The following is a 16,282-nucleotide window of genomic DNA, read 5'->3' on the forward strand; positions in this document are numbered from 1 at the left end:
ACACACACACACACACACACACACACACACATACATACACACACACATACACACACACACACACACACACACACACACACACACACACACACACACACACACACACACACACACACACACACACGCACACACACACACACACACACACACACACACACACACACACACACACACACACACACACACACACACACACACACACACACACACACACACACACACAAACACACGCGCGAACACACACAGACTTGTATATATTATGTATATTCGTATAATATCGTACAGCGCCACTGCCGATTTGGGCATGAATGGTTTACGAACTGCGGCCGTGGTGGGGTAACCTGAGTGACTACGCTATGATGATATATATATACATAAAACACGATAATAGTATTATAGTAATAGCAATTGAAATAGTACAGTACGATCGCGAGAGAGCGCAACGGCGGCGGCGGTGACGGCGTTGGCGGTGGTGGCGGTGGCGGTGGCGGTGGTGGTATGAGCTGTACTGCCCCGTCGTCGTCGTCACCGCCGCCGCCGCCACAAGTGTGGAATGTTCCCACGGATCCCATTGGTTCGGGCTTGCTCGGCCGCCGCGGTCCCTCTTTATTTCGTTTTACGTTTGATTTTTTTTTTCCTTTACCCATTTTATTTTCCCCCTCACGTCGCCCGATATCACACACACACACACACACACACACACAAACACACACACACAAACACGCGCGCGCGCGCGCGTCGGCGCGAACGGTTTTTGCGCGCACCGCCGCGGATCACGTTTTTCCGCCGCCGTCGAACAGGGTAGTCGTGGGGCACTACTAGCCATTCAGTCGTACGCGGTCGCAGCCCGCGTGTACTCGTGTGCAGTTGTCGTCGCCGTCTCGGCGTTCCCGGATCCCCAGATACTTCGCGCCCATCGTCGCACGTCTCCAAGACTCACGTCGGTCCCGGGACGGGTAACACATAACATTGAGACACCACCTCGCCGCACGATTAAACACCAGTTCAATCATGTCATGCAGTAAACATAATTAAATTAAAAAAAAAAAAAAAAATTTTATTTCGAAAAAAAGCTCTTCCGGATCGCGTATACTACGAGCTACTTCCGCGTCAGTCGTTAACGACACGCGCGTCTCGCGGGTCGTGCAGCAGTCCTCTCACGTGTGCCAGCACGCCGCCACACAATCTCGAGTACGTCGCGTTTTTACTGCCGGTCCGTCGATTTCGTTTTGACACCTCTGTTTTGTGTCCGTTACTCAACCGTTTCGTCCGTCCAAGTCGCACGCGAGTCCCAACCAACCCTTTCCACGAGTAACCGATTTTTACGCCGGGCCGCCAAGTCCGTCGCTCGTCGTTCTTCTTCCTATTCTGGACACCGGCAACAAGACTCGAGGTAATTCGTCTATACTTATACCTGTTATTAGTAAAGAATTTTATTATTATATTATACGGAGACTTCGACAAAATGTGTTACAACGTATATTTTAGTACCTTTTAGATAATATTATTTATGTATAGATTTAGCTGGTATACAGTCTACGATATGAAAGAGCTCAAATGTATTACCGTGTATGTCCTACTCGAACGAAAATATTTAAGCTCATATAGTTTAGAATCTACTTATTTTGAATTTTTTCATATTTTTTAATTATTGACAAACTTTAAATTTATGATGGAAGTTCTTTGTACTTTATAGTTCATGTTAATATGATCTAAAAGGAAAATAGAATTTAAATCGTTTATACTAGAAATCAAATATCATAAAGGTATACTAACAATTTGTTGTAAAAAAAGTATGAAAAACGAGTTAATCAACTAATTAAATGGTTTGGTTATAACCGAACTATACCTATCAATAGCTTATATTATATTAAACTATATTTTTGAGATATAGTAAACCTTTTATATAATACCTACCTATATTATACAATATACAAATATTTATTATGATGATATCAATAAGCTAATTGAAATTTGTTTTGTTGAAAATTTTGCTTATCATTCCCACTCGAAATAGGCTTTAGTGCTAAACCATATCAAATTTGTTTACCAAATGAATAATCCACCAGACACCAATATTAAAATTTATAGTCTATATATGTCCTTAAGTCTATGAGCCAATATTATGTTCTAAACAAGATACAAATATGTATTTTTTTGTAACTAACAAAATCGGTAACATTTTAACAGCTGATTAACATGCCTATATACATATTATATACTACATTGTACTTATATGTTCATAATTTATTGTGTGCTAGTTCGTGTTGTACAATGTTATTATTGTAACCATTTTGTATTTATCCGTGTTTTTTAACTACCTATAAAAAATTCATGTCGATAGCTAGCAAGGGTGAACACAAATATAGTAATTAATTATTAGTTATTACCCATATTTATTATAAAGGTAACCTACCTACATAACGCGATAGCCAACAGGGGTTTAAATGTCTAGTATGTGTATATATATTATTTATGCGTATATCATATACAATAAGTAACATAATTTTGTTATAATATGACATTATATTATAATGTTATATTACGGAACATGATTGATAAATTCATTTGTATTTAATGACATTCGATCACGTACCAAATTTTATGAATTTCGATATTTTTGAAATTCTTCACGACTTTCGTTGTTATTTTCATTTTGAAACTTAACACTAATACAGCCTCACTAAATAACTAAATAAGAGTAAACTATATTCATAATTTAATTATTATACAGGTACCCATATATGTATATTTAACTCATCAAACCTTTTAATTATCTACCACCTATATTTTGTATAAACTAAAAATTATTCTCGAGTGCGTTGTCTTAAATAAAACATTTCTGCAGGCTAAAACAATATTGTTAAAACTAAAGTTTTGATTGAATCTTTTCTCAAACATTCAAACAGATAATCAACTATAATAGGTACTATATATATTGTTTGATAATTGTAAACACGTATGTATTAGTAAAATAGGTATATTGTATAAACATAAACAGGTGTCATAATTTAATATACCTTTTAAATAATGCAAACAAATTTTTATTTATTTCCTACTTACTATGCATTCAATGTCATCGATTTGACTTGGAGAAAACATTTATGCGTAATTTAGTATAGCATACGTGTGTATATTATACATTATGCCCATGCTATATTGTTTTCAAATAGAGAATTAAATGTTTCATAAGAGAAATAAGTATCTAGATATTATTTATTTAAGTTCATCAAAATAAATGGAATACATAATCATTAATAAATATTGTAAATTTACAACATACAATTTGTATTAATAATAAAACCATATTTATAAAATGATAAAATGTATATAGAATGGATAATAATACATTTTACATTTAAATTAACTGTAGTTAAGTAGAAACATAAAATAATATTCTTCACAAATGCAAAATTTATATTTATTTTATTATAGTTGTGCCACTTCGAAATTGTCAAATTTTATTAGAAAAGTTTAAAATTGATAAAAACTTTCTACGTTAAACTAAACTGCATTAAGTGTTTAATTTAAAATAATATTAATTTATAATAATGTTTTAGGAACATTAATGTTTTGATATACATCATTAAAATATTTAATTTGTAATTTTAAGCATAATAAACCTGCAAATATCATTAAAAAATTAATTACATTGTATATTAACATCGTAGTGACGTTTTCCGTTTAGTGACATATCTATGGTACTATGATGTATACGATAATATGTTTAAATTCAATAATTAAAAATTGTTTAATAAAATTCACATGTATAGATTGACGGAATAATATTACTATTATGTCTAATATACTTTATGGTGAATAAGCTATGTCCGCAAAAAAGGTATAACCGAAGTAGTTACGTGAAAGATATTTGAAAGTGACATTTAAATATTTTAGTACGTACTTCATACAGTTGGTCAATAATCAATAAAAACCATATTTATTTATTTTTTTAATGAATTAATTTAATTTCATAAATATAAGAGATAAAATAAATAATTTTTAAGTGAAGTAATTACCTGTCTAGTTGATTTTTTCGAAAGAATTTTAAAAAACGTAAAATTTGGTGAATACTGCGATAAAAAAATAATATTATTTTCTATCTAAAACACATAAAATGTCATACAAGTTTAATAAAACTTGATATTAAAGTTTTCTATCTTAATAAAAATTTAAGACAATAAAACATTTTTGAATATTTGGTTTTAATGGCATTAAATCAGTAGGTCATAATCTACTCAGTAACTCCAAAATTTCGTGATGTAAATAATTTGTGGAAAAAATTTACCTGAATATAATTTATTATCTAAGACGTTAATACAAGTAGTTACTGAAATTACAATAATCTACACAACTAATAACACGGATAATTAAAATACTTTGTTTTATTTTGTATTTAATTATTATTTATTTTTATTTTTAAATATTACTAAATTGATTTTTTACAATGAATCAATATTACAATTATACGATTACATTGAATCAAATACTTGGAATAGTTTTATTAATTTAGCCCAATCGTTTGAATGAAAATTCAATGTAATTAGATTGATAAAAAAAAGGAAACTAATCACTTGATGTAAAAAGAACTTTTTTTCTTTTACCTATATTTATAAAAAAAACTAATTATATAATTCCTAATAATATAAATAGATTATTACCTTATACAAATATTTTGACAATTTATGAATTTTAAATTTAATTTAATTAGAAAATTATTCAAATATTTTATTACTTAACTACCTACCCGTGGTTTTAATACTGTAAGTATAAACGTAACGTATAATTAATAATTTTATTATAGTTTATGTTACTTGGATAGTTGGATGTGTACTTATTATACCTACTATTAAAATTAATTGTTGACAACTTTAAAAATACTTTCAAAGTGTGTAGCTATATTGTTTATGCAATATTTAGGTGTATACATTACCTTTTACAATTTATATTAATTTAAATTTATTTTTGTAGATGTTAGAATCATAATAAGCAATGAAATAATTCATTATTTTTTAGATACTTGCTCATAAAATATGTAATAAATTATATTTTCTTAACTCACAAATGGATACGTTTAATATAATAAATATTTAAACTATTATTATATTTATAAGAAGTAATAGAAATATTATCAGTAATATTGCATAAATAAAGTATATACATAAATATTTATGTTGTTATATAAATTATAAAGACTGGAGAATCACATTTGATGTAGACCTGGTAATACTATAAAATATTTATATTACTAAGAATTTCGGAAAAAAAACTGTAGAAAATACAATATAAATTTACAACAGTAGAATCTTATTGAATTATATATATTTATAAATTTATAATTTAAAAAGAACTTATAGTTTATTACATCAATAAAGTACTTACATTTAAATATTAATATTATAAAGAATTATTTGTAATTTTATTTTTTGAGTAGGTAGTTGAATTTCAATGCGGTTTATATTTGTATTATATTTTGTTTATACAGAAAAAGAGCCATTGTTTCAATCGTAAGAAGAATAAAATGATTAAAATGTATTACGTTAATATATTTTAAATGAATAAATTGTTCTTATATGAATGATATAACATTATTTTAATATTTAACGTAATATTTAATATTTATTTTTTTTATTTCGATACATTTTACTACTGTGGAAATTTAGGATAACGTATTGTTTTTGTTTTCAACGTCTATATATTTATATTAGACAATATTATACAAAGTCTTTTTCTGCCGTATAATAATAGAATATATTATATAAATTATTTGGGGTCCATTTTTGTGCACTTAAAAGGAGATTATCCCTTCAAGTGCATGTAGGGTGTCCAATTTATTAATTGAATATTCTACCCTATCACATGTTATTATACACATTGTGCTCCACACTTAATACTATTTTTATACCGTACATATTGTATCGAATATCCCTATTGCGAAGGGAGAGTCTGTAGTCTATAGTGAGTGAGCAGGGAATAGGAAAAATATCGATTGAGTTGTTCGATAACATTAATTCGAATTATCAAAATTCAAAGGATCTCCGTATACCATTATCACTTTTTAAAGACTAGAGGGGAGGGTGTTTGATTAGAAAATTTCGAAGGATTTTGTTTTTTAATACCTATGTAAATAAAAGTAAAAAGCACATTTAGGTATATGTAATAATATTTATTTTGTAATCATTATTGGACAATGTTGTTTAATTCTTTGATAAATATTCTTAACTTATCAGTATACATTTAACAATGTAATATGGTTTTAATTAATAAACTCAAAATGCTCTTAACTTCAATTGTCATATGTTTACAAAAATAATATTTGTAACTTTTTTTAATCAAATCATAATCGTTATTAAACAGTAATTCTTAATATTATATTTTGCAGTAATCATATTATATAGGTATTATGACATTCTATATTATTATGTATAGTTTATTTATTTTCATTTAAATCGAATTTATTCTATTATAAGACACGTCTGGAAAGTGTACTAAATAAATTAAATTACTAAAACAAATAAAAATATTTATTTTGATGAATTATTATTTTAAAAAAATTTAAAAAAAATTATATTTTATAAATATATAATATATGTTTGTAAATCTATTATGATCTATATTCTATTTATATGCTAATTTTATAAATTTTAAAATAGTTAAAGCACATGTATAAACAAAAATCTTTAAAGTTATTTTACTTCAATATTTGAGCTGCTTTAAAATTTACGATCAACGATAGTAGCATTAGTAACAGATCCAGAAGATTACTACAAATGCACGTGCTTATGTATCAGTAGTTCAAACTGTGTGTGTAGGCGATAAAGCTTTTATTTTTTCTATAGGTTCCTGGAGTATTGTATTGTATCTGTTAACAAGTATTTTTTGAGTAGCACAAGTTCTTCAGAAATGTCATATTAGCACTCTATAGTAAAGCCATTTTTTAAATGTTATTCAATTCAAAATAATTTAAAAAAAATGAAAACTACGATTAATATTAATATTTTTTTTATTAAATTGAATAACCTAACCTAATCTAACATTGATATTGTTGAACTAAGAAAAAATTGTTAGATAAGGTAAATTTATATATATTTTTTAAAAATTTATATAATTCTATTAGTCGTTGAGCTTGACTGGTTTTAGATTCTGATTTCTGGACGGATCGATAAATGTATTGATTTTATAATGATATTTTTTTTCATACTATCATCTCCTTTTGAAGTGGTAAAAATGCTTCAATTCTCAACTTCGAGAGTGGTATCCGATAGAAAATCGAATTAAGATAGTACTTTGAGAAGTCAAAATTTGTTAAATAAAAAATTCCTAGTTCCTACTTTTTAAATGACAAAAACAAAATTAAGCAAAACTGAGATTTTTACAAAAAACAATAAACGACAAAATTATTATTATAATTTTTTTTTTTTTTTTTTGGTGTAGATAACTTAAAAATGAATAATCATAAACACTTGGTAGTGAAAATTTTTCTCAAATGTTTGTATTAGCATTTTCTATACATGATCAGTTTTTAAAAATATTTTGACTCTTTTTGAGCTGTAAATCGTATATATGTATATAATAACAATTTTAAATTATTTTTTTCTTTAATTTATAAATGTCGATCAAAAAAATTCTGTTTAGTCCAAAAATCTTGAAAATTGTATATAAGGTTTTTCATAAGTTATTATTGTCGAAATTAAAAATAAAAGCTGTGGAGTGTAAATAAGCATTTAAAATTAAAATGTTGATAAAATTTGAATATTCGCGCGAAAAATAACAATTACTCGTCAAAAGATTTCATTTTAATTCAAAATCAAATAACCGAAAACACTTAAAATTTTTACTAAATGTTTAAATATTATTATCATTCTCTACACATCGCTTAATATTATATTATATGATATAAAAAAATAATATACATAGGTATAATATTTATAATATTTTCACATTTTTTTATATTTTTCACTTGATCGATAAGATTAAATAATTGATACAAAGTTTTTTATAAGTTTTTATTCATGCATTAAAACTTAAATAATATATCAAATATTAAACGACGAATAATGATTTTAGTTATTTCGTTGTAATTTAAAAATATTATTCATGAGTGATTGAAGTTTTAACGTATATTAGTATATTTTATATCTATACATAATACAATTTTAAAACAGATATTTTTCGAAATAACCTATCATATTACTTATAGAAAAATAAATAAATTTAATATTAGTATAAATATGTAATAAAATATTTTATATACTTATAGTAACATAGGCTAACGATTATCGTTTCTCAGGTTTGCCTTTTGTATACAATGATTTATTATTGAATAACTCATTAAATACTCAATAATATAATATGAAGTTGTAAATTATTTTTTTTAAAAAAACCTTTTATAATATCAACTATAAGTTTATATACTAGAACAAAAATAGTTAGTTTTTAGTTGTAGTTTGTATAGTATAAACTATAAAGTCATTATTTTACTATACATAATTTTTAAAAAAACTTTTAAGACTTTTACCCTTTTTGATTGCAAAGTAAATAGTGTTTAAACGAAAATAATTAGGTTTGTCTTAGTTTAATCGAAAACATTTTTTTTTTTTTTTTTGAATTTAATTTTGACTCACTTTTAAATATATATTTTTGTATTTTTTTTAGATTTATGGGAACCTGGACGCTAAAATCAGAGAAAGATGGTGATACGGATGATGGAGAAGTGGTAGGCTCTTTAAGCTGTTATAACTCCGCGGAACTTCTAGGAGTACCAGCAAGGATGCCTCACCATTATGGTCCTGAAGCTCCGATGCAATTTCGACCGGAACAACGTCTAACTAGAGATGCAATGGAGAGATATCTACGAGATCGCAATGATTTAGTGTTGGTTATTCTCCATGCTAAAGTAGCTCAGAAATCTTACGGTAATGAAAAACGATTTTTTTGTCCACCTCCTTGCATATATTTATTTGGCGATGGCTGGAGACTTCGGCAAGAACAATTATTAAGAGAAGGAGTTTCTGAAGCTAATTCTCAGATGAGTGCCTTTATTGGTATTGGAAGCACTGATCAAGAGTTACAACCACTTGACCTTAATAACGGAAAGCAATATTGTGCTGCCAAAACGTTGTTTATTTCAGATTCAGATAAACGAAAACATTTTATGTTAATGGTTAGAATGTTTTATAATATTGGTTATGACATTGGTACATTCCATAGTAAACGAATAAAGGTTATATCAAAACCCTCAAAGAAAAAACAATCGTTAAAAAATGCCGATTTATGTATCGCAAGTGGAACAAAAGTAGCGTTGTTCAATAGGTTAAGGTCCCAAACAGTCAGTACACGATACTTGCACGTCGAAAAGGGCAATTTCCACGCTAGCTCAACGCAATGGGGTGCATTTACTATCCATTTGTTAGATGATGACGAAAGCGAGAGTGAAGAATTTAATGTTAGAGATGGATATGTGCATTATGGTAGTACTATCAAGCTAGTTTGTAGTGTTACTGGTATGGCATTGCCACGACTTATAATAAGGAAAGTCGATAAACAAATGGCTCTCTTGGAAGCTGACGATCCAGTATCACAACTGCACAAGTGTGCGTTTTACATGAAAGATACAGAGCATATGTATTTATGTTTATCTCAAGAGCGTATAATTCAGTTTCAAGCAACACCTTGTCCCAAGGAACCCAATAAAGAAATGATTAACGACGGTGCTTGCTGGACGATTATAAGCACGGACAAGGCCGAGTATCAGTTTTACGAAGGTATGGGTCCCGTAAACTCGCCAATAACACCTGTTCCGGTTGTTCACAGTTTGAACTTGAACGGTGGTGGTGATGTGGCAATGTTAGAATTGACCGGAGAAAATTTCACACCTCACTTACAAGTATGGTTTGGTGACGTTGAATCCGAAACTATGTATCGCTGCCAGGAGAGTATGTTGGCCGTTGTACCTGATATATCCTCATTTAGAGGTGATTGGCTGTGGGTCAGACAGCCTACCCAAGTACCAGTATCTCTAGTGAGAAACGATGGTATCATTTATGCTACAGGGCTGACATTTACATACACGCCAGAATCTGGACCCAGGAATCACATCCAACCCACAGATGACATTATGCGAGCGCCACATCCTCATACTAGGTTACAGCCAGCCATTAATGACGTTCCGTGGAACCAACATTCTAATATAAAAGAATATCAATAATAAAGAACAGCGTGATTTGGACCAATGAAAAATACTTCGATGGAGTATTATTATTATGAGTTAAAAAATGTAAGAAACATGTATCAGAAATTATTTAGACATGTTCTTTGCATTTTAAGCAGTATGAATAAATAATAATTTATTAAAATTCTAACGGTGGTAAAATACTGTAATATTTTGATATACTTCCTTGAGGTTTCTAAAAAAATCACATAAAAATAAAATGAGAAAATGAAAATATCTAATATGTAGACATTTTTGTCGTTCCTTAAATGATAATAGTTATTTATTTTATTGAGAGAATATGACAAAGTGTATACAGAGGCGGTAATTATATTTTTAGTTGAGTTCTAATCAATAAGTTTATTTTTATTTGAATTGTAATTTGTAGTTGCACATGATTGTTCACAAATTGGTTCCTTTTAATTATTTTGTACGACTATTCTTGTAAACGATTTCTTTTTCCGTCCATTTGATTGGCTAAACTAGCGAATTTCTTACTTAAGTCTGAGATCGTAATTGTTGGCATGAAATTGGACATACACCTGTTCTGTTATTATATGATTGTGCAATGTCATTAAGATACTTTTTGAGAAAATCATTATAGATACTGCACGTTACTGCATATCTAATTATACATTTGTAATTTGGTGTGTGGATCTCATAATATCTTGAATTTCAAAAGTGAATCAATTACTATGCAATATTTATCCTGGTTTTAGCTCCCGTTACAAACGGTTTTGATTTTAATGACTATCTTAATTATCTATAAGCTTCTCACGAAATTACTAGTTGCTGACATAAATTAGTCTTGTCTACAAATCGACAAGAGTAAAAACAAGTTTGATCATTAATTGAAGTTGTTAACAGCTTTCAATTTTAAGTCAAATAAATGTTACAAAATATATAATTATAAAACGATCAATACAATAAATTAAAAATAATGACTCTCGTATCTAAAGATTGAAGAAAGAAAAATGTAATTACTTTACTATTGAAATTCGTGATCCTTTTAATTTGTAGGTAGTATTTTTAAGTTTATTTTTTAAGTATAGAAAAGCAAAATGCATATTCTAAGGTGCTTTAAATTATATGTTAAAAAAAAAAAATACAATATTATTGTGCAATGGTCAATGATAATTTGTTTCCAGATCTGATTTTGTAGTTTTAATTTAAGTGAAGTATAAAACAAAATAAACTTATTTTTTTTTGAATTTTTTTTATGATAATGGTTATTGCAATTAAGAATGTGTGATAGATATAGTTATCATATAGTTTGAAAACGATAATATTATGAAATTTGATCACTGTGAATTAATTTTATTGTTTTTTGTATTATTATAGTTTGTGGTAAAAAATCTTATTTTTAACACACGTCGTAATCTCGAAATGATTCGTTTATTTTCTCGTACATTATGCGTAGTACCTACTTACCACACAATTTTGTACCGATATGTTTTATTTATTTTTATTATTTTACTACTTATATATTATATATGATACGTATGTAATACTTATTACTGTACCTGGACTTGACTGATTTTATAAACAAAGCGTAGTGTCTTTTTTTTTACTTTTAACCTGTTATAACTAAAACTCGGTTGATTTTAACTACTAGTTTTGCCTCTATTCATGCCAAACACTTGATGACTACAATATTTATTACTGTTTAATTGTATTTTATATAATGTAACTATAAGACAGTAATGCCAAAGAAAATTTAGTTTGTAATGGTTGTGATCGATATTTTAGAGCATTTATTTTGTTATTCTTGTATAGCTTTCTTCCAGTAAATATTTTCATGAGAAATCTGTCGCTTATAAACACGCACATATATATATTATATTTATTGTATTGTATTTTATTTCTTCGGTGGGTATATTTTGTTTGTGATTTATTGGGGCTGTTTAATATGTTTATCTATTTTCTCATTCCTTGATTTGTATGTTTTGATAACAAACAACCACGTATGTAATATTGAATTTTTCTTGTTTTAAAAATGAATTGTATATAAACGTAGTATTTGTTTTTCGTTGTTATATCTTACAAAAATTTAATATTTCATTGTATTTTACTCGATTTACGATCTATAATAAATTCATTGAATTAATCATATAAAAAATATGAGCTACTTATTTATTACAATTTATTCTAAAAACACGAAATTTCGAAGAATATTTTGTGAACGAATTTAGATACATATTTTGTAATAACTATGTTGAAAATAATTTTGTAAGCAATATGTAATGTTATCAGCTCTAATAAACAATTATCATTTTTAATGAAAAATGTTTGTCTTTATAATTATGAATTATTATACAATGTGTGTATTATAAAACGTTTTAATATTCTATACATAATATATATGTGTATACTATATATAGATACTTGTATAAATACACGTATGTTTATATAATATATATATATATATATATATGTATACGTGAATAAATTAAAACGAATTAATCTATCAAAATGTTTGTCGGCTGTGTACTTTATTGTCTTACAATATGACGTTTTCAAGTTTTTCCTAATTGATTCCCATGAAAAAAAAAAAAAAAAAAAGGACTAATAAAAATATTAACAACGGACCCATTTATAATAATATGCGTTGTGTAATACTTGAACACTGCCCGCGTCATTTAAACGAAAAGTGTAGTAGACGGTGACGGCGAGTGTGTACAATCAAGTCAGAGCCTTTGAATGGAATACTTATTTCGGTTGAGCACTTATAATAGTAAGTATATATATTAGGGCCGTGTAAATGTACATTTTTCTGGAGCGAGGGGTGGCTTTCGGCACTTGGCGAGCGTAAACGCACGAGAGTCGTTTGATTTACTCACGTAGATGGGTATATTATAATAATATTATTGTATGATGTTCAGAATAAGTATGAACAAAACATCGATGTCATAGAAATAACACTATGATATATAGTGGCTTGTCGGTCTACGAACAACATTTTGAAAAATAAATCACAAAACGCGTATCTATAACGTTTTCGAATGATAATAATAATTATTATAGGGAAATTAATAAATTATACATTCTGGCCACGGCGAGGTGTTCAGGTTCAATAATTATATGATTATTGTGACATTATATAACGAACGTGATTCGATTGTATGAACGTGTGCTAGCAATAAAAGAACCCTGCAGTCGTCTACGCGTACGACGATTGCTGCACACCCAAAGCGAATAGTGATATCGTACGTATTAAAATAATATACGAGTGAGTATGCGCCTATAGGTATACCTCTTGGTCGTCGACGACATGCAATCATTAATCATAAACGCGGCTAAGGTTTTTCATCCACCGCGTGACATACGAATTCAAAACGAGTAAATAAGTAGTAATCGTTTTATTGGGCATATTACAGAAGTATTATAATTAGGGCTGGGATTTATATGTAAATACATATTTTTAGTGAAACACGATAAATTAATTATTGCAAATGATAAATTCGTTTCACGTAATTTGCAATAAAATAAAACATATTTTATTTTACATATTTTTACATATTTTGTCATAAATACATATTTTTACATACTTTGTAAAATTTTCGATTTTTTTTTACATACTTCGTAAATTTTGACAATTTTGATGGTTTAGTAATATTTTATATTTTATTTCGATAACGGTACTCGACAAATTGTAAGTGTATAATGCATATAGGAAATAAGTAGGTTAAAATAAATATTAATAACTTGATTTTAGTTTATCTTATCTGTTTCTGTTCAATAACCATATCTTAATGATTTTAGATTAAACTTTATGTTCAACAATTATTTGACAAAATATATTTATGAATTTACTTTGTGATGTGGAACGCTCCTTTAGTAGGCATAAGTCAGTGTTAAGACCAAATCGCCGTACATTTAATTTTGAAAATTTAAAACAATATATGGTTTGTCATTGTTTCCCTTACGATTGATTAAACATCAATTTATTGTATTTCAATTTTTCTTAGTACATAATTTTTATTTTATACAACATATTTTTTATTTTATACTACATATTTTGGCAATTTTAATTACATATATAAGTACATATTTTTCGTTTTTTATTACATATAAATCCCAGCCCTAATTATAATATAATAATTTAAACTGTTCGAAAACGCATCGCTTAATATCACATAATAATAATATACGCGCAAACTCCTCGTTATAAAATACGTAACGCGGGTTAAACTTCATAACGATTACTATTCGCGGTCTTGCGTATAATTGGTGCGTATTGTATACCTACTCGTGTATCATAATATTATTGTAATTTCAATTCAATTATTATATTATAATATTGTGCGGGAAAAGGTTGCTCGTGTAATATAATATAATATGATATATATATATATATATATGTTTTGTGGTAGTGTATCGTCGACGTACGACGCAAACTGCAGGTAGGTATATAAGATAATAAACATTATAAAATAGTCCTCGTGGAGGAACGTCGGTATTTTCTATATAAACGACTACGATGCCGAGATTTGAAGAATCCATAATCAGAAAATTATATACACCAACATATCTTATAGTATAATAATATATTATATAATATAATACCGGAATGGTATTTTATGTGAATAATGTATTATATGATATTATTATAATGTCCGATTTCATGACAAAAAAAAAAAAAAAAATTACCTACGAACCGGCACGTTTTATACATCCACACGAATATTGAATACAATACAATATGTATTAATAATTGGTATATTATTATAATATATTGTTTATTGTTTAAATTATGCATGGCGTATACTGTACATACAATAACAATTATTACCTATATTCGCACATAAATGTGATTGTCTAGTGTTCTATCTACTTGTACGTAAGTAGGTATAAAATATATCTAATGATACTATTTTTTCTTCTTATTTTCGCATGTCATTTATCTAAATATTCTAAATGGTAGATGCGATTGGTATAGACATTGGTTTTATGATATACATATATATATGTATATACGTAACCGTCAATGATAATAATTAGGTGTTGTTGAAAATGGCTGGTCTGCAGTGTTTTGACTATTTTTCATTATTGTCATTATTGACTAAGACTAGGTAGTCAATGACGATTCAGTCAATAAAAAACTAATAGGATTGTGATAATGTACATAACATATTATTATTTACTATTTATAAATAAAAAATACACGATGAAATCAAATTTTTCATAATTATATTTCTTTTATACAGAGATTTTATAAGGAGATCGCTTATTTTTACATGATGAACTGCTATGGCACTTTTGTGTATAAAGCCGATCAGCAGATCGACAAATACATTTATTTGTTTTGTACATATTTTGTTTTGCAGTGGCACCGTTGAAATTTGAAAACCAATGAGTTTCCAACATTTCCATTACACTGTTGACTGTCCCAGTCATTCATGTAATGTAATTTATTTTTCGATAGATAACTTCAAGACGTTTTCGAGAAGAACACATTTTTCTTCGCAAGGGAAAATTTTTGTTCTAGCGTATAAATATTTAAGAAAACCGTTCTAAAGAAATTCTTAAAGAATACCTAAAATATAATTTTATTAAATAAAATTGATTTTTTATTTTTAAATTTACACACCTTATTTATGCATGGTATTTTCTATACTTATGATGACAACCAAAAAATTTCGAGGTGAACCTCTAGCTCGATGAACATCGAGGATTAAAACTTGAACATTTACTCTTACATCTTACTTCAAACTTTTCAAATTTTTTATTGCAAATTTTAATTGGATTATAATGTAGAGTAAACATTTTCACGGTTTGTGTTTAGTAAATAGTACTATTATTAATTAATTTTTGAATTTTCTAGACAAAATATTATTTTATATCTTTTTTTTTTTTTTTTAATTTTTTATAATATGATAATATATTGAAATTTGTACAAATATATAATAAAATTAAATATGCAGTAATATGGGAACAAAAATTTAGCAATTATTAACGAAAACCTAAAAATGTGAAAAGGAAAATTATACACTGCATAAAAACTATCGCTTTAACTCGTATAGTTAATATTTAATAATTTACAAACATTATTAATGTTACAATCTAGCTATA

At 27.5% G+C, this 16,282-nt stretch overlaps 1 protein-coding gene across 1 annotated transcript; it reads left to right on the forward strand.

The window, feature by feature from the left end:
- The first annotated feature begins 538 nt into the window (after positions 1–538).
- Positions 539–12,386, forward strand: LOC112595318 (suppressor of hairless protein-like). Its single transcript, XM_025340463.1, has 2 exons — positions 539–1,393; positions 8,656–12,386. The coding sequence occupies exon 2, from the start codon at positions 8,660–8,662 to the stop codon at positions 10,205–10,207; it is 1,548 nt and encodes a 515-aa protein (XP_025196248.1). The 5' UTR covers positions 539–1,393; positions 8,656–8,659; the 3' UTR covers positions 10,208–12,386.
- Positions 12,387–16,282: the final 3,896 nt, after the last annotated feature.

This window comes from Melanaphis sacchari, unplaced genomic scaffold (assembly GCF_002803265.2).
Source record: "Melanaphis sacchari strain LSU unplaced genomic scaffold, SCAv2.0 Contig26_pilon_pilon, whole genome shotgun sequence".
NCBI lineage: Eukaryota > Metazoa > Arthropoda > Insecta > Hemiptera > Aphididae > Melanaphis > Melanaphis sacchari.

Bases quoted from the DNA above. Each gene is read 5' to 3' on its own strand.
- LOC112595318 (XM_025340463.1), top strand. From the start codon at position 8,660: ATGGGAACCTGGACGCTAAAATCAGAGAAAGATGGTGATACGGATGAT.